We start from the raw sequence: 24,503 nt of genomic DNA, 5'->3' as shown, positions 1-24,503 counted from the left end.
TTGGGGGCGCTGCTTTCCCAGGGGGTGTGGGACGTTGGGGCTCCCGTGGACAGTCTCAGTCCTCCCAGCACCAGCACCTGCGTGTACCCTAGAACCTCAGGCACAGCCACACTGATTGGTGTCTGGCTGGTGACTTGCTGGCTATGAATGCCCATTTCCCGTGGGGCCCTGGTTTGGTGTCCTGGCCCCAGACACCCTGGCTCCCTGGACCTCATAGGCAGCCCAGACGCTGGGAGGATGTGGGTTCAGGGCCACGCTGCCTGGTGGGAGTGCCAGCACCCCACAACCCCACTGTCTGGCTTGCAGAGGATGCCGGCTCTGAGCCTGTGTGGCTTAGGCTATGAACAGGGTGGGGCTGCTGGGAAAGACTCAGAGAGGTGATGGTGTGGGAAGAGCCGAATGTGGCCTGGCTCAGCGTGTGGGAGCCCCACCCTGACCCAGCCTCTTGCTAGAAACTGCCTAGACACCCCAAAATCCTGTCTGAAGGAGCCCCCCAGCTGGCACCAGGACTCTGTGCCTGACGTGGAAACTCCCCCAGCCACTCAGGCAGGAGGCTGCTGGGATGGCTTATAGGGCAGGGGTCTGAGGGACAGCACGAATGTGTGTCAGTGCCGTTGGTGTGAAGCTGTGGGCATACGTGTCACTGACATATCTATGCATGTCCGTGTGCATCTGTCTCTGCATATCTGTGAGCACGTGTGTGGTGAGGGTATCGGTGTAGCAGGGTTGATCTGGGCATCTGGCCCAGCCAAGGCCACTACAGGGGCCAGGACCCCACCTACATCCATGGCTGAAAAGGAGGCCCTCCAATCAAGCACACCCAGAAGTGGCATCTGGGAGAATGTTCCCAACTCAGTCTGTCCCTGAAGCCCCAACATCTGTCCTGCCGCCTGGAGAATACTGGCCCGTCAACAGCTGCTGCCTTGCACAAGGCTCCCTCTGGCCCCTGGAGAGTGAGGACTCGGCTCCAGATGTGCAGAAACACCAGCCAAGAGCTTGGGAATCTGTCCCGGGCCCCAGTTACGGCTGACGGGGTTATTTCCTGTCTGGGAGGGGGTTGGGGGTGGGAGGGACAAGCTCAGCCACATGAAGCTTCTGCCACGCCACCCTGCCCCTTGGCCCCCTGGGGCTGGCCTCAGCCAGCCTCGGCCCCCAGCTCCACCCATGACCCATGCCAGAATGGTGCCCTGGGTTCAGAGCAATGAGGAGGCCACCCTTCCCAGCTAGCAGAAGGCCCAGGGCTGGCCACAGCAGTGCCTGAGCCCAGGGGCTCACTGAGGGGGCCAGTTGCCCAAAGCACCCACACCCTTCACTTGAAGGTGGGCCCCGCATCAGACTCCCTAGTTCAGTCCTGGCTCAGCCGCTCATCCATGTGGCTTTGGGCAAACCAGGCACCTGAAAACCCCCTCCCAGGGGCGCCAGGCACTTTGCAGCAGAATCCAGCACAGCACGAAATAAGCCAGGGCCCCAGGGCAGCCATCGAGGCCATCTCCCACCTGCCCTAGAGCCAGCTGAGGCCGGGCAGAGGCACTGGTGCAGGCAGTGGGTCAGCTGGGCTGGCAGAGGGGAGCCAGGCCCAGACAGAGGCATAGCTCTCCATGGCCGTGTGTGCAATCTTAACTGTGGTGTTTCTAAGCGGCATGGCTCTCGGTGGCCATGTAATTAAGTGTGGCGTTTCTACCATTTCACTCCGAGTCACAGGCGAGACGCTTAGAAACACCACCCTTGATTACAGCTGCCCTGTGCCAGCCTCCCACTGCTGGTGGCCTATTTATAACCAGGACCACCTGGAGGGGGAGCCAACCTGTCCACAGAGGGCTCACTGGGGGCACTGAGGGCCCTGGCTGTCCAAAAAACCACGGGGAGTATAGGTGTGCATGGCCCCGGGTTCCCCCTTGCTCAGCCCCACACATTATTGTGGGGCCTTTCTCTACCAACACTCCTTTTGTCTCATGGGACGGACCCTAAGACCCATCCTGGGCCCCCTAAAAGCTACTCAGGGACCTGGGGTGTGGGGACGGTTTAGGCAGGTGCAGGCTGTGGAGCAGCCCTGGCCAGACTGGGCAAGCTCCAAGCATCCGTTTTGGCTGCAATTGGTTTGGGTCTCCTCCTGGTCAGGTGCCTACTTTCCTCCAGACACAGGGGCGCCTAGTCATGGATGTGTCCCAGAGGCACGGAAGGACACTATGCCAAGCAGCCCCGGAGGCCTTGTGCCCATTGTGTGTGTGGTCAGGCACTTTCTAGAAAAGACAGCCCCGATCCTCAGGAGGCGTTCTCTCCAGGGCCCCCATCAAGGAGCAGGAGGGTTTCCGCCTGCATGGGGCCAGCTGAGGCTGTCAGTCTATGGGTGACAGCCTGTGCTCTATGAGGAGTGGTGATGGCATGAGGGCTTGGGAGGGAGGGGCGGAGCGGCGGGAAGGATGGGAGGAAGGGAGGAGGAGAGGGCTTCAGGCGCTGGGCTGCAGACCCTGGCCTCTCCCGGCTGGGCGGTGGTGCTCAGAGTTTCAGACAGAACATTTCTGAGCCTGTGGCGGTGGCGGGGACCACTCGGCAGCCCGGTGGCCCGTGCACTTTATTCCCTCAGTGGACCCCCCCAGGCCCAGGGAGCAGCGTGAATCCGTAACTGGCCCAACCTTGCCCCTCGCTGCCCCTGCTCCAGACTGGATTCCCAGTTCCTAGAAGCCGCTGGCCATGCGTCCCGTGTCCTCTCCACGCCCCGCCCCGATTGTTCATCTTAGATGCGGCTTCCTCCAGGAAGGCCTCCCTGAGCCCCAGCCCTGGCCCCAGGTTCTCAGTGTCCATTCCTGCCCCAGCTCCCTCTGGCCCGCGGGCCCCCAGAGCTCCAGGCCTGGGTCTTGCCCCGGCGTCCAAAGGCGGCGGCCAGAGTGTGCACAGAGCCGAGCTGGGAGCCAGGGGCGCGGCACTGTCAGGAGGCGCCACCGGCCCAGGCAGTCTCGGCCCGGCCGCGGGCGGACGCGGGGGCACGGATGGGCTGCGTACGGACGAACTGACGGACGGACGGACGGGCTGACAGACCGACAGACGGCCGCGCCTCTGAGCGGGCGGGGGCGGAGCGGGCCGAGGGGCGGCGCGGAGGCCCCGGCGGAGACATGCGCCCTGCTCCGCCCCCCGCCCCCGGCCGCCCGGCGCAGCAGCGGAGCGGCGGGAGCGGAGCGGAGCGCGGCAGCGGCAGCGGCGCCTAGGGGAGGGAGGGGCGGCGGGGCCGAGCCCACCGAGCGGAGCGCGCCGGCCGCCGGTGGCCGCCGCCAGCATGCCCCGGCCCGCGGGCCGCTCCGCCGCCAGCCACCCCCGCGGCCCTCGGCGGCCCGCGCTCGGCCCGGGGGCGCGGGAACCGCAGCCGGAGCCGGAGGCGGGAGCAGCGAGCAGGAGCCCCGGGCGCCCGAATGCAGGGTGAGCGCCGCCGCCCTGGCCCGGGGGCGGACGGGCGGGAGGACACCGGCGGGAGGACTCGGCGGGAAGGGAGGGGGCTTTCCGCGCCCTATCGGTCGCGGGGTCCGTCCGAGGGGCCACGAGCGGCACTTAGCGCTGGCACCCCCCCAACTTGGGGACCTTCGGGGTAACTTCCCCGGGGCCAGCCCCTCCCTCCGTCCCCCTGCATCGGGGCCTAGCAACGCCGCCCCCCGTGGTTCTCAGGGGACGGGGGCGGGGCGGTCTGGGGATCTCGAGCCCGCCCCTGCTCAGCGCAACCCGGAGGGGTCCGGGGGCCGCAGTCCCGCAAGGTTTCCCAGCCTGTCGCTCGGACGCGCCCTCGGGGTGGGGCAGGACTCGGGGCACCCACTGGGGACCAGCAGGCGAGAGCACGCGAGTCGGAGCGGGGATTGCGGGGCGGCGGGGGGATCGGAGCCCCAGGGGGTTGGGACTGTAGGGGCGGGGGCTTGGGGGGGGGCGTGCCGGAGATGTCGAGGCCTCGCGCTGGGCGTCCCTCCCTGGGCGACGGCCAGGCCGGGCCCCGTGGAACAGATCGGCTGCAGCGCGGGCGGAGACCGGCGTGGGGGCGGAAGCCGGGGCGCAGCCAGAGCCCGGGGAATCCTTTCAAGTTCTGGGTTCTCTTTGTTGCGCAATGGGGCCTCGGGGCCGCGCGGCCTCATTGGCCCGGAGCCGTGACGTCACGCCCGGGCCCTGCCCGCTTGTCTTGCGGAGGGAGGCCTCATGGCCCGGGTGGGTGCCAGGCTAGTCGCACCTGCAGTCGGCCCCGCAGTAGGCGGGGAAGTGGGAAGCCCGGTCCTGAGATGCTGCGGGATGCTTTAAGTGCCCTGCAGGAGAAACTTCCCAGCAGGAGACAGTGCCATCCTGGGTCCCGTCGGCACTGTGGGGAGCCCAGCCTGGGGTCTGGCCCTAGTGGCCGCTCCATTCTATGAAGAATGAACAGAAAGGGTGCAATCCGTGGGTCTGTGGTCACTGACCCAGAGCCAGAGGGACACTTTGTTCCCACACAACCAGTCCTTTGTCACTCTGCACTTGGAACCCGGTGTCCACGCCCCGCCCCCCAGGACATACCTCTCCCATGCCAGGACTACAGCGCCCAGGAGTGCCTGGCCCCAAACCCAGCCCTGACACTATTCTCTCCGTGTTGCCGTGAGCTTCTGCCTGAAGTGTTCCCATCTGCAGTGTGGGGACAGTGAGACCTGCCCTGCAGACCTGAGGCTCAGAAAGACCTCAGCTCTAGGGACCAAAAAAAAATGCCTTTTTCCCCAACATCTTAGGGTTTGAGAGGCCAGGACTTTGGTGTCAGGCAAGTGGAGTTTGGATCCTGGCTCAGGCAAGTGCTGGCCAGGGCAAACGGCTTTACCTCTCCCTGCTTCTGCTGAACAAGCTTTACAATGGGAATGAATTGTGGGGGCACTCACTGGAGGAGCATGCCCGTGTGCAAGAGGATGCACGTGCCCCTGCCCACAGACCTAGAGCCTTTTTTTTTTTTTTTCTTTTTAAGACAGGGTCTCACTCTGTTGCTCAGGCCAGAGTGCAGTGGCACAATCACGGCTCACTATCCTTGACCTCCCCAGGCTCTGGTGATCCTCACACCTCAGCCTTCCAAGTAGCTGGGACTATAGGCTCACACCACTACGCCTGGCCAATTTTTTAAATTTTTTGTACAGATGGGTTTTCACCATGTTGCCCAGGCTGGTCTCGAACTCCTGGGCTCAAGCCATCCACCCACCTTGGCCTCCCAGAGTGCTAGGATTACAGGCATGAGCCACTGCACCCTGCCTTCAGACCTAAAGCCTTTCTCAGCAGCAAGGCACCATTAGGCTAGACGAGAGGAAGAACTGGCACCGTGAAGGGCTGGGCTGGTTGCAGCCTGTGGCTCCTTCCTTACCACCCTGCACCAGTAATCAACACGTGGACAGGGTGGGCTGGGCAGGGCCAAGGTCACGGGGCTAGACAGAGTTTGTTGGGCATCTGAGGGAAGGCCTCCCAGTCTCACAGCCGAGGCTGCCCTGGGCAGGTAGAAATAGATGCTGACCTGCTGGGTGCATGCTGAGTCCAGTTTCCTATTTGATAGCGTAAAGACCACTGGTGTCTGCAGCCCTCTCACCCACAGCACTTACTCACACTGTGTCTGCTCTGAACCCCCAAAAGGCTGCCAGGCACCCCAAAGGCCGGAGGTGGCCCAGTGCTCCCCTCACTCCTGAGGCTAGTCTGCCCCAGGTCCTGGTCCCAGTGAATATGTATCTGCCCACAGGTCTGAGGCTCCCCGGCACCTCCAAGCTCAGTGTCTTGGCCCATAAGAGACAGCACGAGGCTGGGTGCAGTGGCTTATGCCTGTAATCCCAGCACTTTGGGAGGCCGAAGCGGGTGGATCACCTGAGGTCAGGAGTTCGAGACCAGCCTGGCCAACATGATGAAACCTCATCTCTCCTAAAAATACAAAAAACTAGCAGGGCATGGTGGCGGGCACCTGTAATCCCAGCTACTTGGGAGGCTGAGACAGGAGAATTGTTTGAACCCAGGAGGCAGAGGTTGCAGTGAGCCGAGATCCACCCTGGGTAACAAGAGTAAAACTCCATCTCAAAAAAAAAAAAGAAAGAACTCTGGACAAGACAAGCAGGAGGCCTGCCAGCTGGTGGCTGGGACATCGCTGCCTTCCCTGCCCGAGAGCCAGGGGCCTTGGCTAAGGCGGCAGTGGCCCCCCACCTTGAGCTGGAGATACTTCCTCTCTGGGGCACATGGGGCGTGTCTGGTACTGTAGATGCCCATAAGGACCACAGCATGAGAAAGAGAGCAAATGAGGCTAAATGGGCCCTGGGTGAGAAGGGCCAGTTAAGTGTGAGCAGAGCACAAGGAGGCCTTCACTTGGCACTGGGCTTCTCCCACAGTGCCTGCCTGGGCTGCAGCCAGAGGGCTGCCAGGCTGGGAAGGGTGAGGGAGGGACTCGCTGCGCAGCCCTCTGGCAGGATGGGTGCTTCCCCGCTCCCCACCACATGCCTGCTGCCCAGCATCCTGTGTCCCTGACTCACATGGAAAGGCCATCGGCACTTCCTCTGACTTCAGAGTCAAGCTCTGGTCTGGTCTACTGGCTGTCTCCAGGCCCTTGCTGCCCAAGCCAACCAGAGCATGAGACTGGCCACTACCCCAGAGCACCCACTGTGTACCAGACCTGGGCCCAGGGCTATAGAGATGTGGCTCCTGTCCACCTCAGCCTCCCCGTGGAAGAAGCATGGCAGTCTCTTAGAGGAGAAGGTGCAGGGACCTTGCCCCAGCCACACCGCTGCTGTGTGGGGGCTTTAACCTCAGCGCGGGGTCCTGGCTCTGGAAGACCAGCTGGGGGCTGACGTAGCAGACTGCCTGCCCCCTCTCAGGGTGGTCAGGAAAGTGGTGACCATCTCCCTTCCCCAACAGGTCCCTTGGGGAACAGGAGAGGGAAATGGAGGTTCAGGGGGCATGGTCCTCCGGGACATGGCCTCATGTGGCCTGATGAAGTGGAATAAATTAAGGCAAGTGCGTCAGAGATGTCCACTGTGGGGGGCTGTGGCATGGGCTGTGGGAGGATTCTGGAACATTTGATGGCGAGAGGACTTGTTCTGGGATGGTGCCAGGTCACTCACAGGGCAAGAGTGCCCATCTGGGCCCACCTTGGCTGGTTCCCTGAGGATGCAGGTAAACTGGAAGGAAGCCCAGATATTGAGCTTTGACCAGGAGTGGACGGAAATGAGGGAATACGCACTTATTGGGCACCCCCGTATACAGCCCCTGGGTGTCAGGGACATGGGCAGGAGGGTCCTCCCGGGGAGTGGAGAGGGAGTGGAGAGGAGAGTGCAGCCTGATATAAGCCAGGGCCAGATAGGCCTTCCCTGCCCTAGGGCATTCGTGCTGTTGTAACGCGGTACTTAAGACGCAGTAACTCATGAAGAACAGATTTATGTCTCGCCGGGTGTGGGAGCACTTGCCCTGTAGTCCCAGCTACTCGGGAGGTTTAGATGGGAGGATCACTTGAGCTCAGGAGTTCGAGACCAGCCCAGGCAACATAGTGAGACTGTCTCTAAAATACAAAAATAAGGCCGGGCACGATGGCTCATGCCTGTAATCCCAGCACTTTGGGAGGCTGAAGTGGGCGGGTCACTTGAGGTCAGGAGTTTGAGACCAGCGTGGCCAATATGGTTAAACACTGTTTCTACTAAAAATACAAAAAAATAGCCGAGCATGGTGGTATATGCATGTAGTCCCAGCCACTCGGGGGGCTGAGGCATGAGAATGGCTTGAACCCGGGAGGTGGAGGTTGCAGGAGCTGAGGTGGTGCCACTGCATTCCAGCCTGGGCGACAGAGCAAGACTCTGTCTAAAAAAAAAAAAAAAAGAAAAATGAAAAGAAAGATTTAAAAAATACACATATATATAAATTTTTTTTTCAAAAAAGAAAAGCTGAGAAATCCAAAATCAAGGTGCTGGCAGGTTTGCTATCTGGCAAGGCCTGGTCTGTGCTTCAAAGATGGTGCCTTGAACGCTGCGTCCTCTGGAGGGGAACAGCACTGTTGCTCACGTGGCAGAAGAGGGAAAGCTCCTTGAGAGAGAACTCACTCCCAGAAGCCCTTTTGTAAAGACATTAAACCCACCCATGGCCTAATCACCTCTTAAATGTTTCATGGCCAGGCACTATGGCTCACGCCTATAATCCCAACACTTTGGGAGGGAAGGCTGCTTGAGGCCAGGAGGTTGAGACCAACCTGGGCAACACAGCGAGACCCCTTCTGTATAAAAAAATTAAAATTAGCCAGGCAGGGCAGGGCATGGGGCTCACACCTATAATCCCAGCACTTTGGGAGACCAAGGCGGGTGGATCACGAGGTCAGGAGTTCAAGACCAGCCTGACCAACATGGTGAAACTCCATCTCTACTAAAAATACAAAAATTAGCCAGGCGTGGTGGTGCATGCCTGTAATCCTAGCTACTCAGGAGGCTGAGGCTGGAGGATTGCTTGAACCCAGGAGGTGAAGGTTGTATGAGCCGAGATCATGCCATTGCACTCCAGCCTGGGTGACAGAGCAAGATTCCATCTCAAAAAAAAAAAAAAACAAAACAAAAACGTAGCCAGGCATGGTGGTGCCTGCCTGTAGTCCCAGCTACTTGGAAGGCTGAGTGGGGAGGATCGCTTGAGCCCAGGAGTTCCATGCCACAGTGAGCTATGATCTCACCACTGCACTCCAGCCTGGGTGATAGACCAAGACCCCATTTCTAAAAAAATAGTCTTACCTTGTAATCCCAGCACTTTGGGAGGCCAAGGCTTACGAGGTCAGGAGATAGAGACCAGCCTGGCCAATATGGTGAAAGATACAAAAATTAGATACAAAAATTAGCCGGTGAAAGATACAAAAATTAGCCGGGCGTGGTGGCAGGCGCCTGTAGTCCCAGCTACTCAGGAGGCTGAGGCGGGAGAATGGCATGAACCCGGGAAGCGGAGCTTGCAGTGGGCCAAGATAGCGCCACTGCACTCCAGCCTGGGCAACAGAGCGAGACTCCGTCTCAAAAAAAAAAAAAAAAAATCTTACCTCTTAATACTATTAGAATGGCAATTAAATCTCAACACAAGTTTTAACTAAATTTCAACATGAGTTTTGCAGGGGACATTCAAAGCGTAGCGCTCGCCATCTCCCATCCCAAGTACCCAAGGGCTACAACACTGTCGCCAGAGCAGAAGTCACTGAGTGCCCACTGCCACCCCTCACAGATGCTCGTGGTCTCCAGCATCCCTGAGCCGCCAGGAGTGAGGGCTGCTGCTCCCTGCGACCTGGCTCCAAGGAGGATGCCACAGCCGCCTGCCAGCTCCGGTCTGCACCATGAGTGATGAGCGGCGGCTGCCTGGCAGTGCAGTGGGCTGGCTGGCATGTGGGGGCCTCTCCCTGCTGGCCAACGCCTGGGGCATCCTCAGTGTTGGCGCCAAGCAGAAGAAGTGGAAGCCCCTGGAGTTCCTGCTGTGTACGCTCGCAGCCACCCACATGCTAAACGTGGCCGTGCCCATTGCCACCTACTCTGTGGTGCAGCTGCGGCGGCAGCGCCCCGACTTCGAGTGGAATGAGGGTCTCTGCAAGGTCTTCGTGTCCACCTTCTACACCCTCACCCTGGCCACCTGTTTCTCTGTCACCTCCCTCTCCTACCACCGCATGTGGATGGTCTGCTGGCCCGTCAACTACCGGTGAGCACGTGAAGCTCTGGGGTTCTTGGGGTTCTAAGCAGGTGTGAAAACAAAGACGTATCTGGTGTGCCCATGTGCACACAGGAGTGGCCACACCTGTGGCATGCTGGGAGGGCAGGCAGGCTCAGGAGGGGCTGCTGTAAGCTGCTGGGGGCACACACGTAGCTTTGCATGGGTAGACACAAGCAGCCAATACAGAATGCTTGGAAGAGGGACGTGTGACAATGTTCACAGTATCTCCTATGCAAGGAACAAGGCGCCGCCACACTGGCTGTGCCCTGACTATGATGTACTGGGGGGTGTGGGGTGCCTGGGTGGTGAGGATCCCCTACAGGTCCCCAGAGGCCTGGGGAGGCCCTGTGGGTGATGCCAGATCCCTCTGTTCCACCCTGCCCCATGCCAGGCTGAGCAATGCCAAGAAGCAGGCGGTGCACACAGTCATGGGTATCTGGATGGTGTCCTTCATCCTGTCGGCCCTGCCTGCTGTTGGCTGGCACGACACCAGCGAGCGCTTCTACACCCATGGCTGCCGCTTCATCGTGGCTGAGATCGGCCTGGGCTTCGGCGTCTGCTTCCTGCTGCTGGTGGGCGGCAGCGTGGCCATGGGCGTGATCTGCACCGCCATCGCCCTCTTCCAGACGCTGGCCGTGCAGGTGGGGCGCCAGGCCGACCGCCACGCCTTCACCGTGCCCACCATCGTGGTGGAGGACGCGCGGGGCAAGCGGCGCTCCTCCATCGATGGCTCGGAGCCCGCCAAAACCTCTCTGCAGATCACGGGCCTCGTGACCACCATAGTCTTCATCTACGACTGCCTCATGGGCTTTCCTGTGCTGGTGGGTGACAGCGTCGGGTAGGCGGGCCTGTCTCTGGGACAGCCCTGGGGCTGCTCATACTCCAGGCATCAGGTGGTTGAGTCCTCAGACCCAATCCTTTGAGATGGGCTTGATCATCGTCCCCATTTTCCAGATTTGGAAACCGAGGTTCAGAGAGGTGCAAAGACCTGCCTAGAGTCAGGGCAGCCTGGTGGGACTTGAGCCCACATCCGGCAACTGTAGGGCCCAGGGCCTTCTTGCTGCAGTGCAGAAGAGTTTGCTCCCCTCGCCCAAGGCCCATTTTTTTTGTTTTTGTTTTATTTTATTTATTTATTTTTGAGAGAGAGTTTTGCTCTTGTTGCCCAGGCTGGATGTGCAATGGCACAATTTCAGCTCACTGCAACCTCTGCCTCTTGGGTTCAAGCGAGTCTCCTGCCTCAGCCTCCCAAGTAGCTGGGATTACAGGTGCCCACCACCACACCTGGCTAACTTTTTTTTTATTTTATTTTATTTTTATTTTTAGTAGAGACAGGTTTTCACCATGTTAGTCAGGCTGGTCTCGAACTCCTGACCTCAGGTGATCTGCCCGTCTCAGCCTCCCAAACTGCTAGGATTACAAGCGTGAACCACTGCATCTGGCCTCAAGGGCCGTTTGATGCAGAGGTGGGATAGCATGCCCATGGGTTTCCTGGTGGGTCCAGGTCCCAGGATGGACAGAGGGAGCTTTGGTGCCATAGGTAGGTAGGGGCGCAGGATCAGGAGACAGAGCAAGGCCAGGGCGGGCCTCAAATGTCTGTTGGGGAGTTGCACTTGATACTAACGGCTGGGGAAGGCCAAGGTGAGGCTGCTGTGAGAAAGGCCTTGCCAACAAGGGTCTGAGGTCCAGAGGGGCTGCCTGGGGTCCTCTTGGTGAAGCTGGGACCAGCTTGGCCCAAGAATGAAGTCTGGACTCAGTAGCCAACCCCTCCCCGCTGCAGGACTCTACGCCTGTCCCCCAAAGGTCTGCAGTGAGACAGGGAGAGGACTGGGGCAAAGACCAGCCTGAGGGGTTTCATCCAAGCAGCGGGCAAGACTGCCTTCCCCGAGTCACTGCAGGACATGAGGACATGAGCTCCAGAATGGTGACTCGGGGTGGCAGCTTCAGAGTCGGGGCCTTGCTCAGGAGGAAGCCCCCACTGCCCCACCCCCAGCAGGCCTGGTTCCCCCCAGCTAAGGGTCCTCATGTGTACAGTGGGGGCTGGCAGCCCGGTCCCTGTGCAGATGGCGGGCAGGGGCTTCATGAAACAGCAGAGACCCACAAGGCACCTCGCGAGCAGAGTGGGGACAGTGGGGGGAGGGGCGGGGCTGGGAGGGAGTCAGAGCCACCCCCGGTTCTCTTACGGACAGGGAAGAGGGTACAGCTTGTGGGGCCACTCCATGCTGCTGTTATAAAGTGTCCAGAATCTTCACCCTCTAGAGCATGGCCTGTTCTTAGCCCATTTTCCAGATGAAGAAACTGAGCCCCAAAGAGGTTTAGCAGCTTTCTGAGGGTCATGTGGCCCACAAATGGCAGAATCAACATACCCACGTCATCCACCCTTTCACTCTTTTGTGGCAATCACTTAAGTATCGTTCTTTGGGACAGAGCAATGAGGGCTCTCCTGGGAGAGGAGGAATGCAGGGTCCCTGGGCAGGGACCCAAAAGCAGGGGTAGGGCTGAGGAGGCCACTGGCCGGGAAGGGGGTGGCAGAATCTTGAACAGCCTTGAGACCTGGTTCTCTAAGCCTCAGTTTCCTCATCTCAAAAAGGGGATGGCAGCCGGGCACAGTGATTCATACTCGTAATCCCAGCATTTTGGGAGGCCGAGGCAGGAGGATCTCTTAAGCCCAGGAGATCGAGGCTGCAGTGAGCCATGATTGAGCCACTGTGCTCCAGCCTGGGTGACAGAGTGAGACTCTGTCTCAAAACAAAGCGGGGAAGAGGTGGTAATCCATGCCCCACTTCTCTCCATGGGCAGCCAGGAGGGAGACAGAGCAGGACCACCCGGTGCTGCCCAGTAGCCAGGTAGCTCCCGGAGGGCGGGGCTTCCCACTGCCACGCTCGAGCTCTTTCCTCCCCAAGGGCCCCTTCTCCTTGGCAGGTACTCACCTGTCAGACCTGCTGTACACATGGGGAGACCGAGACTCAGGGGGAGCTTGTGTGATGGTGGGGGGTCCTGCAGGTGCCAGGCCGAGCCCTGTGCCCACAGGTGGTGAGCTTCAGCAGCCTGAGGGCCGACGCCTCAGCGCCCTGGATGGCACTCTGCGTGCTGTGGTGCTCCGTGGCCCAGGCCCTGCTGCTGCCTGTGTTCCTCTGGGCCTGCGACCGCTACCGGGCCGACCTCAAGGCTGTCCGGGAGAAGTGCATGGCCCTCATGGCCAACGACGAGGAGTCAGATGACGGTGAGGATGGCCTGAAAGTGGCCCCGGGGAGAGTGGCGTCTGGGTGAGGTCATTGGGATTGGCAGGAAAACGGCTGTCAGGCAACCCCACTAAGGTGACTTCATTCTCAACCACCAGACACCCCCTGTGTCACCCCAAATGTACTTAAATGTCCAAGGGACCTAAGCCAGGTTCCCACAGGGCACTCTCCTATCTGGCTTGGCTGCCCCAGGTTCCAAGTAATGGGATGTTCTGGTTAACAGACAGCAGGGTAGACATGTCTGCAAGTGCTCCACGGGAGCTCCTGGGCTCACGCCCCAACCTCAGGGATCCCCAGCAAGCTGCCCTGGGGGCTCCTGCAGACCCAGGTCCTGTCTGGATACCATTACCAGCAATGCCATTACCCTCAACCCAGCCGGTGCTCTGTCCAGGCACTGCCAGCCCCTTGCGTGTGTTATTTAGTCCTCCCAAGATCACCTCTGGTCCCACCCCATGTCCTAGATAAGGAAATTGTCTCAGTGAGTGACCTCCCTGCCCAGTCTCACAGCTAAAGGGTGGCATATTTGGGATTTGAACCCAGAACCCCTCCCCTTCCCTTTTTAGCTAACCAGCCCCCTACCTTGTTTATGTCTGTTGGGTCAGGGGGATCCCTGAGATTCCCTCCCGGATGCCCCCAAGTTTCCATGGCCCTAAGGCTCTGTCCCCCTCCCCCCCCCACCCCCCCCACCTTACAGAGACCAGCCTGGAAGGTGGCATCTCCCCGGACCTGGTGTTGGAGCGCTCCCTGGACTATGGCTATGGAGGTGACTTTGTGGCCCTAGATAGGATGGCCAAGTATGAGATCTCCGCCCTGGAGGGGGGCCTGCCCCAGCTCTACCCGCTGCGGCCCTTGCAGGAGGACAAGATGCAGTACCTGCAGGTGAGCACAGGGCTGGGGGAGAGGCCGCACCTGCGGGTGGCAGAGTGTCCTGACCTCCCCGAGGCCTCTCCACTCGGAGCCCATCTCACGCCTTCTGCGGCTGCAGGGGTGGCTGTCACCATCCAAGGACGGGCTGTCCAAAGGTCACACAGCTTGTTTGGGTGGGCCCCAACCGCCACCCCCATGGTCCCTGTCACATAAGTTATCTCCTGCCGGCTCAGTATCCTCAAGGAGCGCCCTCCCCAACCGACCCCAGCTATCTGCCACAGCCCTGCGGCTCGAAGAGACTGTACCAAACCTCACAGCTCCCAGCCAGGCTGCCCCGGAGCGCAGCCTGGTCCCTGACCCACGGAAGGCCCTTCCCCGGGGTGGAGAAGGGTTTGTCCCCGTTTTCCAGGAGGGCAGCTCGGGGTAAAAGCCAGCCGCGTCCTGACAGGTCCCGCCCACGCGGCGCTTCTCCCACGACGATGCGGACGTGTGGGCCGCCGTCCCGCTGCCCGCCTTCCTGCCGCGCTGGGGCTCCGGCGAGGACCTGGCCGCCCTGGCGCACCTGGTGCTGCCTGCCGGGCCCGAGCGGCGCCGCGCCAGCCTCCTGGCCTTCGCGGAGGACGCACCCCCGTCCCGCGCGCGCCGCCGCTCGGCCGAGAGCCTGCTGTCGCTGCGGCCCTCGGCCCTGGACAGCGGCCCGCGGCGAGCCCGCGACTCGCCCCCCGGCAGCCCGCGCCGCTGCCCCGGGCCCGGCCCCCGCTCCGCCTCGGCCTCGCTGCTGCCCGACGCCTTCGCCCTGACCGCCTTCGAGTGCGAGCCACAGGCCCTGCGCCGCCCGCCCGGGCCCTTCCCCGTTGCGCCTGCCGCCCCCGACGGCGCCGATCCCAGAGAGGTCCCGACGCGCCCAAGCAGCGCCCAGCGGAGCCCCGGGCCACGCCCCGCTGCGCATCCGCACGCCGGCTCTCTGCGCCCCGGCCTGAGCGCGTCGTGGGGCGAGCCCGGGGGGCTGCGCGCAGCGGGCGGCGGCGGCAGCACAAGCAGCTTCCTGAGCTCCCCCTCCGAGTCCTCGGGCTACGCCACGCTGCACTCGGACTCGCTGGGCTCCGCGTCCTAGGACCGCTGGCGCCTCCCCACGGACGCCAGGCAGGCCAGCCCGCTCTCCGGGGCCACAGCACCAAAGACGCCCGCCTCCGCCCCGCGCGCAGACACGCGCCACCCCTCCCAGAGGTGAGGGGGGCGTTGGCCTCAGCGTTTGTCTTCCGGCTCATCCCAGCTGGCCTTGTCCCAAGGGCGACAGCTGCCCCGGACGACTGCGCGCTGGGCACCGCATGTCCCGGGCCGAGTGAGGTCGTGCCTGGGGAGCTGAGTGACATCCCAAGCTTGGGCTTGGGTAGTGAGTGACATGGGCACACGTCCAGCTGCGCCATCGCCAGCCCTGGGCAACAGGACGTCGGGAGCAGGGAACCTGAGACAGGGCCACTGCGGGATCGGACAAAGCCCCGCCTTGGAGAGGCTGAGCTGGAGCCACTGGACTCCCCAGGGGCTTTCCACCCACACTGCACCATAACCGCCACACCCGTTGGGGGGCGGGTACAGAGGGTCTCTAAGCACAGGGGTCTTCAGAGCCCGAACAAGCTCTGATCAGGTCTCCCTGCTTCCGACCTGTCCTGCCTCAGTTTCCCCATCTGTGATGAGCAGGTGACCACGTTAACTCTCAGGGCTGTTTGAAGTCTCTTGGTTGTAGGCCCTGGCCACTGAGTGGCCCAGGTGTGAGAGGTAGTCTAGAGCCCTCTGCGGCCTTTGTGGAGGTCCGTTTTCAGCTTGTGGCCTGGTGTGGCTCCCTAGGCCTGAGGCCTCCCACTCTCAGTGCCCCCTGCCCCCTTGGGAACCCACACTCCACCCCAGCCAAGCACAACACTCTGCACCACCACCAATGGCACCTCAGCCACCTTGACCACCATTAGTGTCCCCACCCTCATTATTCTGCCATCGTTGCCTGTCCCCACCACATCAGCTCCCTCCGTGGCTCCCACCATGACGCTGGCAGGTGCAAGCGGAGAGCACGAGGGCAGCAGAGCCTGGGCTTCCGTGTCCCTGTGTCATCCCCAGCCTCACTCCCCACCCGTGCAGGCCTGGCCAGGAAGGGATCCTGGCAGGGGCTTCCAGGTTCTCAGCTCAAGGCCGGGTCCCGGGCAGGCATCCAACCCCTGGGAACAATGTATTTCTTTGCCTTCCCTCCTGGGCAGACCCCTTACAGGCCTGGGCATTGCCATGGGCCCTGGGTCTTCCCAGGCTAAGGAGAACCAGGAACAGCTATAACCTTGAGCTGGTGAAATAGGGCAGATGAGAAGGCTGTCTCCTCCAGACCCCTACCCCTATACAGTGGCCCCACAATATGAAGACCTGGGGTAATTTCCAAGGTCAGCATAGAGCCTGCCTGTGCCCAGTTCCTTCTGGCCCTCAGGTGGCCAAGCCCATCTCTTCATCCTTCAAATAGGGTCCCACTCCCAGAAGAAGCTGCTGGGGTGGGGGTGGGAGACTGCCTAATCCTGTCTCTGCTTCAGAGGCCCCTCTAGTCCCTGGCTGTGGGGTAACTGGGGGTATGAGCTGTGGCCACAGGTGAGCAAGGCAGGGAACTGCAATCCAGCCCTGGCCGCGGGAGGGGCCATCTCTGGCCAATGCTGCTGTGCCTTCAAGGACTGACAAGTTACGTAGGGGCAGAGGTCGCCAGCTAGCCATCGTCTCCTCCATCTGGGGGACGTCTGTCCACTTGTCACCTTAGGTTTTAACTCATTTGTCACCTTGGGGTTTTGCTCTGTGTGTTTCATATCCAACGGCAATACTTGCAGGGGGACAGAGTCCCCTAAATCACTCCAGTCCTGTGGTTTTTACAAAAATAAAGGGGGAGACCCCAAGTGGAGGACCCTGGGCCTGGAGCTCTCTCCCAAACTTTGTCCAGCATCCAGGCCTGTTCCCTGGGCTCACTGGGGAGGGAGTTGTCTTCATAGCACACCCAGAGCCAGGGATCCCTTTGTAGCTTTTTGAAAACTGAGCATTTATCTTCTGTACAGGACCCAATAAAAAACTTCCTTATGATTTGCACCTGGCGTTCCAAGGCTGGTTTCATGGAAAACCCTTCTACAACCCCACAGCAGGGCTGGCCAGCTGCCCTTAATGTCTTCCTCTGGAACCTGAGTTCTTCTGATAGTGTGCCATTTTTGGGGGGTTGGACTTGCTTCAGACAAATGCTCCAGTCCCACCAGCCAGTGAGGAGTGAGATGGTCCTGGAGTAGCAACAGGGTGAAGCAGTGGAGGAAAGGCCCTATTAGCCCAGGTGGCAACCCCTGCCCCAGGGTTGGCACCTGGGGCTGCTAGTCACCGTGAGCTTGACTGAAGAGAGCGAACAGGGCAGGGCAATAGGAGCTGGGCCTAAGCCGCTTGGGACTTGTTGAGCCCCTGTCCCCCCGCGCTCCCCCTGGAATTTGGAGGAAGGACCTTTGGGTCTACAGTGCAACACCGCCACCTGGTGGACCGAAGAGGGATTTGTCCTGGCCTCTACCCCACCTCACACCGCGGGAAGCACAGACCCGAGAGGCTACCCTGGACGGCGACAGCCGGGACTCCCACCCTCGCCCCAGCTCCAGCGAGCCCACTAGGTGCGACAGTGGAGCTGGGTTTTTGAAGGGCCGTGGGTCCTTCTCCACGCGTTTGGACCAGGACGGGTTTAGTGCCCTGCAGGTCAGGGCCGCCCAAAAAGAGAAGAGCTTCTATAGAAAGTTGGTATTTGTGGTTCCAAAAGATGCACCTAAGTAGGCATCGCAAAGGTGGGAGACATTAGACCTCTGGTGTCCTCTTGATACAGACTTCACAGATTCGCGCTGGCTTTATTCTGAATTACAAGGTGTCGGGAGGAGGTGCCAGGATCTCTGACCCCGCAACCCAAGCTGCCCCTCGCTGGCCCGGACTCCTGGGCCAGAAGCCCAGGAGAAGAAAATCTGACTTGAGAGCCTCCCACCACCGAAGTCCGTGCGCAGCAGTGACCTCACTATGGACCAATAAAGTGGCGCAGCGCGCTCCGAGAGCCGTCCAGGGTTAGGATTCTCTGGCAGCCCTAGGGATCTGGAGCTGCGGGGTCTACGGGGTCCGGGCTTGGAATGTGGGCCAGGGTCTTTGTCGAGCGGAAGGCGTTCCCCTCTCTCACGAGAGGCACCGGGTTCACTTTTGCAGCCCTCAAGCTGGTGCCACCAAGCAATGGGTCCCTTCCAGGAACCGCGTGGGCGGGGCGTCCCGGTGGGGCGGTGCATCTTAGGGGAGGGGCTTCTGAGAAGGGTGGGCCTCGGGGAATGCGCCAGCCGGGTGGGCAGCACCGCTTGCGGAGGAGGTCGTTGGAAGCCAAGAGGATCCCGGGTTGGGGGAGGCTGGGGGCCCCTCGCCGGCGGGGCGGGGCCAGGCGCGCTTTGTGCCGGTGGGAACCAGGCGCCCGCGGTCCGCTGAATGGTCCGGGGCGGGGCAGCGATTCTCCTCGCTGCGAGGGGTCAGCTCTGCGCTGTTGCCAACTGCGACATTCCCACGGCTGCGCGGCAACCGGGCGGGGGTGGGGGCGGGCGGGTTGCCCGCCAGGGGTCCCTGGGAAAGGGGCGCAGCCCAGGACACCCCCTCCCAGCCCCTCCGGAGGATGGGCGGAGAGCCAGCGGTCCGGCGTGTGTAGGTGGAGCTGGAGTGGGGGTGGATTATACCCAGACGCGCAGACCCAGTCCGGCAGGGCTGGGGGTATTTCCCTGCGCTTGCTCGGTGCGCGGCCCGCTCCAAGCCACCCCCGCCCCAAAACCAGAACGGACGACTGGGGGGTCCTGGCAATCACTGTGGGCGTGCTGAAAATAGTCCGTGTCGCGAGACCAAATAGGGAGCGCCTTCAGTTCGGGCCATCCCCGGGGCTTCACCAGGGCCGCCACACGCGCAGGCCCAGCCCGGGGCTCTCGGCGCAGCGACTCAACGCTGGCTGCGGCGGGGGGACGCTGGCGGACGAGCCCGGGAGACTTCCGGGGACGAGGAGCGGGGGTGGTGGGGACCGCGGGCGGCCGGCGGCCGGAGCAGGAGCCCAGACGGCGAGGGTGCAAGGGCCGAACAGCGCGGGCGCCTCCTGGCCCAGCCCGGCGCTGTCCATGGTGCTGCCGGCGGCGCGCTCGGGCACCAGGGGGCAGCGCAGGCCGCCGCCGACCTCATCTCCGCGCCGGAGGAGCTGGCTCACGCCGGGCAGGCAGCTGCGGAAGCCCGACGGGTGCTCGGCTCCCCTGGGCACAGGCCAGAGCCCTGTGGGTAAGAGCGGACGCGAGAAACAGGGAGGGGAGGGGAGGGGAAGGGGGAGGGAGGGGAGGGGAAGGGGGAGGAGGGAGGGGAGGGGAAGGGGGAGGGAGGGGAGGGGAAGGGGGAGGGAGGGGAGGGGAAGGGGGAAGATGAAGAGGGGAGGGAGGGAGGAGAGGGGAGTGGGGGTGGAGGGGAAAGGAGGGAAGAAGCGTGTTGAGGAAGGGAAGAGGAGGGCGGAGGTCAGACGACCCGAATGTCTTCCCCGGGGTCCAGACCTACCACCCAGATTGCAATCGCACAGCCAGCCCGGGCTTTACTGCTCCTCCCTCGCCCCCTAGCGAGCTGGGGCCCCCTCCTCACTAGCTGCCCACCTGCCTCCGAGTTGTCCTCTTTATATTTGCTGTCTTGCTATGTTGCCCAGGCTGGTCTCAAAAGCCCGGGTCAAGCGGTCCTTGAGGCATCCCTCTTTATTTGGCCTTGTGCATCCCTGGCTCTGATCCCACAAGCCTCCCCCTCCTCCCTCCAGCCCTCCCCTGTACCTTGCAAGGAGTTCTGAAGGCTTCTCATGTACTTCACGCTCAACTCCAGGATGTCGGCCTTCTCCAACTTGCGTTTCCGGATCTACCCGACCATGGAAAGGTCTATTAGGCCGGCCTCCCGAGGTGGAGAGAGGGAGGTTGGGATCGTATCACCCACCCACCCCCACCCCACCTGAGTCTCACCTGGTGCGAGTAGTGTTTCTCCAGCAGCGACTTGAGCTGCTCCAGTGACACATTGATGCGTGCCCGGCGCTTTTTCTCCATCAGCGGCTTGGAAATCTGCAGATGAACAGCCTTTAGAGTGCAGGACTACCACCCTCCTGCCCTCTGCCCCCCCCCACCCCCACCTCCCTCCCGGGGAAGGGTGCCTGCCCCTCGTCCCTCAAGACCCCAGACCTTTCGGAAGTTGCCGGGGAGGCTGCCCCGGGCAGCAGGCTCCGTGCCCATGTTGCAGTCCATGTACCAGTGCGAGGCAGCGCCGCCTTTATAGGGACCCTCGTTTACATGTCAATGAGGCCCTCTGGACTCTAGAAATCTCGAGGAGGAGGGGACCAAAGGAGGATGCACGGAGAAGCTCCCCACCTCCTTCCCTCAGCCCCCTCCCATAGCCTAGGCTTCTTCTCACCTGCAGGACCCCCCCTGCCTCCTGAGGGACCCCCCCTTCCCCTTTCTCTGTCTTTTCCTTATCTCTCTGGCCCCCACCACTTCCCAAGTCTGAGGACCCTTGCCATGCCCACCCCCTCCATGCCCATCCTCTCCCAATCCCTGTAAGTTCTCCAGTCCCACTTGCCAAGTCCTTGATACCCTGGAGTGCAAGCATTCCAGGGGTCACCTACTGGGGAGGTACATGGGCCAGCTGGCCACAAGCTGCCTCACTGACTATGACAGGGCTCTGGGCTCCCTCGGGACTGATGAAGATGCCAAGGCGACGCCTCTCTATGCACTTCATGCTCTGGCCATACCCGCAACGCCACATTAGTTGCCCTAATGTTGGGACAATGCAGCAATTTTCTGCCTGTGGCTGCTCAAAGCCGGGCACAAGCCGAGCCCTCCGGGGCCACGCAGCAACACGTGTCCCATTAAAGCGTGCAGCCCACCCGCGGGGCCACAGCCAGCCTCATCCTTGCTGGGGCCTTGGGATTGGGAAGGGTCCTGGTGAGGGTGCAGCCTGGGTCCTGTGTTTTCTGACACTGCTAGGATCCAACGCGGACTTCCCACAGGAGGCAGGTGGGGTGAACCCGGCTGCCTCTCCCTTACTCACAGCCCTGGGCTTCCAGGCTGGGTGGCTTTGGTGGCAGACCCTGTCCCACGGAGAAGCACTACTCCCATGAGCCTGCTGTCAGCTCCATGCACAGGTGGTGGTGGCAGGAGACCACTGACATTCTGGGAAGCGCTCCAGGCCACACTCGGAGAGGTCCAGGGCCCGCACCCCAATCCATGATTCAGACTATGGCGGACCCAGTGGAGGAGGCGCCTGGAGCACTTGCCCCAGGATGGGCTAGGCCTACAGCAAGGCTCTGGGGCCATCCCCCTGGTTGGACTCCAGGAGGCTGAACTGTAGTTGCTGTGATGGACAGGAAGGCTGACCTCCAGGAAGTCCCTGCGTTCAAACCTAGACACCTCCCATGGGCCCTCATGGCCTTAGTTTTGGGGCTTGTAAAATTATATTCTGAACAGTGCAGCCCCCATTGCTTCTGAGGGTGACAAGGAAATCGCAAAAGTTCTGCAGCTGAGCCCTGTGGCAGAGGAATGAACAAACCGGCTTCTGTGTAGGGACTCACGGTGGGGTGCGCCCTCCAGCTCTGTCAAGCCGGGGCATCTCCCCCCAGCCCGCCCCCGCCTACCCTCCCCAGGATAGCGGCGTTCCCAGGCGCCAAGCAGTGTGGAGAATTGCGCCACGCCCTCCCCCTTTCAGGCCGAGGCAGCGGCAACAGCAGCTCTGGGGCTCTCTCCAGCCCGGGCCGCAGGGCCCTCGGGCCAGATCCGGGCCGACCCGGGCCTGGGAGGGCGGCGGGGGCCGAGACCAGGCGGCGGGCGCTGGCACGCGCCGGGCAGCTTTGAAGCGCCAGGACCAGCCGGGCCGGGGCGTCCTCCATGCGACTCTCTCCGAGCTTGGGGCGGTGGCGGCCCGGTACAAAGGCACCGCGGGGCGGGCGGGCGGCGCGGCCGGGCACAAAGGGGGCAGCCGAGTGTTAAGGGCATTGTGTGGGCCCCACAAAGCGGCGCCCGCGCCCGCCCCTGCCCTCTCGGGGCCAAACTCCGGGCGCCCTGCCGGGCGCGGACTTCCAGCTGCTGCACATCTGCACAGAGGCCTGGCGCGCGCCGCGCCCCGGCGGGCCTCCCCCTCCCCGCGTTCTCGAGCTGCGGGGTAGCGGGGCAATTTGTCCTCTAATTACAATCCTTCCCTATAAACCGCCGCCCGCGCCTTTCAACTCGAGGGCATTAGCAAACCAATGGCCCTCCGCGCAGCTCTCGCGGCCCGCAGCTGGGTGCCGGGCCCGCCCCCTCTCCTGAGTCCAGGCCGCCATAAAGGGGCCCCGGGGCTGCCCCCGCCCGAACCCCGACACCCGCCGTTCCCAGGACCACCACCCCTCGCAAGCCCGTCCCCTGGGATTCCAGTCGCACTGGGTGGGGCCGCTCACGTGGATAGCTTAGTGTTTCTTAAGCAGTGGAAAATTGACCGCAAAATGCGCTAATTCGCAATGTTCTGCTTTGGCTGCGGCAGGCGAGGCCCGCCTTAAGGCCTGGGCGGAATTCTCAGGCGTCGCTCACCCCTGGTCCACTGAATGGACTTCCGCCTCCGCTGCTCCCTGACCCCAACCCCGACACTGCCCGCCGCGCCCCCTGTCCTGTGGCCCGTTTTCGGTCAGTGGTCTCCCCATCTGGAATGATCCCCCTACTTTCTGGCGCCCCCACCCGTGGCTCCTCCATCACAAACAGCCTCCTTGGCCTTACACTGGCCTTACTCGCCTTACACTGGCCGAAGGTCGCGCAGGATCAAGGTGGGGAGAGATCTTGGTGCGATTCCACCCTCCCCTTTTCCGAGCTCTGAGCCGAGTTTCTCCCCACCATCGCCCCTTTACCCTCACTTCTTGCTGTTATCTCTGGGCAGCCACTTCCCCTACTAAGTAAAGTCATTGTGCTTTGCATCTCACAAGGTCATTGGGAAAGACAGCAGACTAGTCTCTACAGGGACCCTTCCCGGAAACCCAGGCTGAAGACTCGGGGTCCACCCTCCACCCCAGCCTGTCACGCTGATTACAAGCCCTGAGTCTGGGTATCCTAGCACAGCCTCAGGCAGGCCTGCCTCCAAAGGGGCTCACAGAGACCAGGAGGTATTTTCAGAGCTGGAGAGGGAGTGGCAGTGGGTTCACCCTGTCCTCTGAGGGCAAGCAGGACAAAGCGCTCTCGCTCTCGGGCTGCCAGGAAGGGCATGGACCAACTTAGAAGCGGGGCTTACGCAAGCTGGGATGTAGGCCACCAACTCCCTTTCCATCTTTAGCATCTGGGGTCCCCAAGGCGGCCTGGAAAGGAGCACAGGTCCAGGAGGAGAAGTGGGGAGACCCAGGCCCCCCTCTGCTCATTCAAGGAAAAAAACTTCCTTCTTTAACTTCTGAGGGCTCTTAGAGCCTCCAAGGCTGCTCAGGGCCCCCTCCTGTCTCATGTTGGGGAATTTAATGCAGAAAGTGACAAGTGTCTGTGCCACCCCTTCCCTCATTTGGTTTTCTTGAGTTTGAAAAAAAAAAAAGAACATTATGTCAGGTCTGGAACCAAGTAGGGAGAGGTTTTCGGGCCCCAGGACAAGAGCCCTACCTGCGTCCCATCCCAGAGGATAGCCGTGTGGCTCCATGTGGCAGCCCCTTCCCTTCTGCACTTCCAGGGGTTTGAACCAGTGCTAACTGGTGAGTGCTGCACAGGCTACTGTGGATGCAGGTGACTGGAGGGAGAAATCTGTTGTCTCCCTCTGCAGATGCATTTCAAAGTGAAAGGAAGTGATTGCTCCATGTAATTAACTATTGGGACACACAGCAAAAGCTCTGAAATGACTCAGCCAATTGTCTCCAGATGCGGTTGGAGAGGCTGCGATTGTTTAACTCTCTTTAGCTGTGTTGGGGCTCCCAATAGCCCAGCAGACAAGGGCCCTTCAGAGGACAAAGGCCGGGACTCCAGTGAGTGCATCAACGCTGACCTGGCCCAGCTCGGGGAGAGTGAATTCAGAAAGACCCCGATTGCGCGGCCTTTTGTATTTCTCTCCAGCTGGCTCTAATCTTTAAATATTTACCCGGCCCCTTTGTGCACATATGACTTGTGCACTTTGGGCTGATGGTGCTCATAAATTACATATCGTTTACCTGTTTTCCAGCCTAGCGAGAGGGAGCTTTCATTCCTTTAGCCTGGAATGGCCAGAGGAGGGGAAAGAAAACTTTTGGAAGACAGGGATTCCCTCCTGGGAAGAGCTGCGGCCACACTGGACAGGCCCCTCCCTGCGGTCCTCCCAGCCTCCATATGGACAGTGGATGGAGCAGAGGCCTATGAATGACTGGGAGCTGCAAGGGACCGACTCTCTTAAAAAAATCACCAACCTGGCCAGGCATGGTGGCTCACACCTGTAATCCCAGCACTTTGGGAGGCTGAGGCTGGTGGATCACGAGGTCAGGTGTTCGAGACCAGCCTGGCCAACATGGTGAAACCCCGTCTCTACTAAAAATACAAAACTTAGCCGGGTGTGGTGGCAGGTGCCTGTAATCCCAGCTACTCGGGAGGCTGAGGCAGGAGAATCGCTTGAACCCAGGAGGCAGAGGTTGCAGTGAGCTGGGATCGTGCCACTGCACTCCAGCCTGGGCAACACAGTGAGACTCTGTCTCAAAAAAAAAAATAAAAATAAATAAAAAGA

At 61.3% G+C, this 24,503-nt stretch overlaps 2 protein-coding genes across 2 annotated transcripts; one reads left to right on the top strand and one right to left on the bottom strand.

Annotated features, from left to right (window-relative positions):
* The first annotated feature begins 3,137 nt into the window (after nucleotides 1–3,137).
* GPR153 (G protein-coupled receptor 153) lies at nucleotides 3,138–16,868 on the top strand. The gene is made up of 6 exons (XM_032758738.2): nucleotides 3,138–3,411; nucleotides 9,184–9,648; nucleotides 10,052–10,481; nucleotides 12,688–12,880; nucleotides 13,594–13,778; nucleotides 14,215–16,868. Exons 2-6 carry the CDS (start codon nucleotides 9,293–9,295, stop codon nucleotides 14,878–14,880), a joined length of 1,830 nt encoding a protein of 609 aa, XP_032614629.1. The 5' UTR covers nucleotides 3,138–3,411; nucleotides 9,184–9,292; the 3' UTR covers nucleotides 14,881–16,868.
* A 1,645-nt stretch (nucleotides 16,869–18,513) lies between these two features.
* HES3 (hes family bHLH transcription factor 3) lies at nucleotides 18,514–19,873 on the bottom strand. Its single transcript, XM_032760954.2, has 3 exons — nucleotides 19,793–19,873; nucleotides 19,610–19,691; nucleotides 18,514–19,076 (listed from the first exon to the last, which is right to left on the bottom strand). The coding sequence occupies exons 1-3, from the start codon at nucleotides 19,871–19,873 to the stop codon at nucleotides 18,703–18,705; spliced, it is 537 nt and encodes a 178-aa protein (XP_032616845.1). The 3' UTR covers nucleotides 18,514–18,702.
* Between the last annotated feature and the right edge of the window lie 4,630 nt (nucleotides 19,874–24,503).

This window comes from Hylobates moloch, unplaced genomic scaffold (genome assembly GCF_009828535.3).
Source record: "Hylobates moloch isolate HMO894 unplaced genomic scaffold, HMol_V3 SCAFFOLD_9, whole genome shotgun sequence".
Taxonomy (NCBI): Eukaryota; Metazoa; Chordata; class Mammalia; order Primates; family Hylobatidae; genus Hylobates; species Hylobates moloch.
Note: the sequence above shows the minus strand (reverse complement) of the source record. Positions and strands in the feature narration are given on the sequence as shown.

What these genes read in the sequence shown, in the direction of transcription:
- GPR153 (XM_032758738.2), top strand. Translation starts at nt 9,293, where the DNA reads ATGAGTGATGAGCGGCGGCTGCCTGGCAGTGCAGTGGGCTGGCTGGCA. An exon ending in TGCTGGCCCGTCAACTACCG is followed by an intron (nt 9,649 to 10,051) that starts GTGAGCACGTGA and finishes GCCCCATGCCAG; the next exon opens with GCTGAGCAATGCCAAGAAGC. An exon ending in TCATGGGCTTTCCTGTGCTG is followed by an intron (nt 10,482 to 12,687) that starts GTGGGTGACAGC and finishes CTGTGCCCACAG; the next exon opens with GTGGTGAGCTTCAGCAGCCT.
- HES3 (XM_032760954.2), bottom strand. Translation starts at nt 19,873, where the DNA reads ATGGAGAAAAAGCGCCGGGCACGCATCAATGTGTCACTGGAGCAGCTC. An exon ending in AGAAACACTACTCGCACCAG is followed by an intron (nt 19,692 to 19,792) that starts GTGAGACTCAGG and finishes ATGGTCGGGTAG; the next exon opens with ATCCGGAAACGCAAGTTGGA. An exon ending in CCTTCAGAACTCCTTGCAAG is followed by an intron (nt 19,077 to 19,609) that starts GTACAGGGGAGG and finishes TCTTACCCACAG; the next exon opens with GGCTCTGGCCTGTGCCCAGG.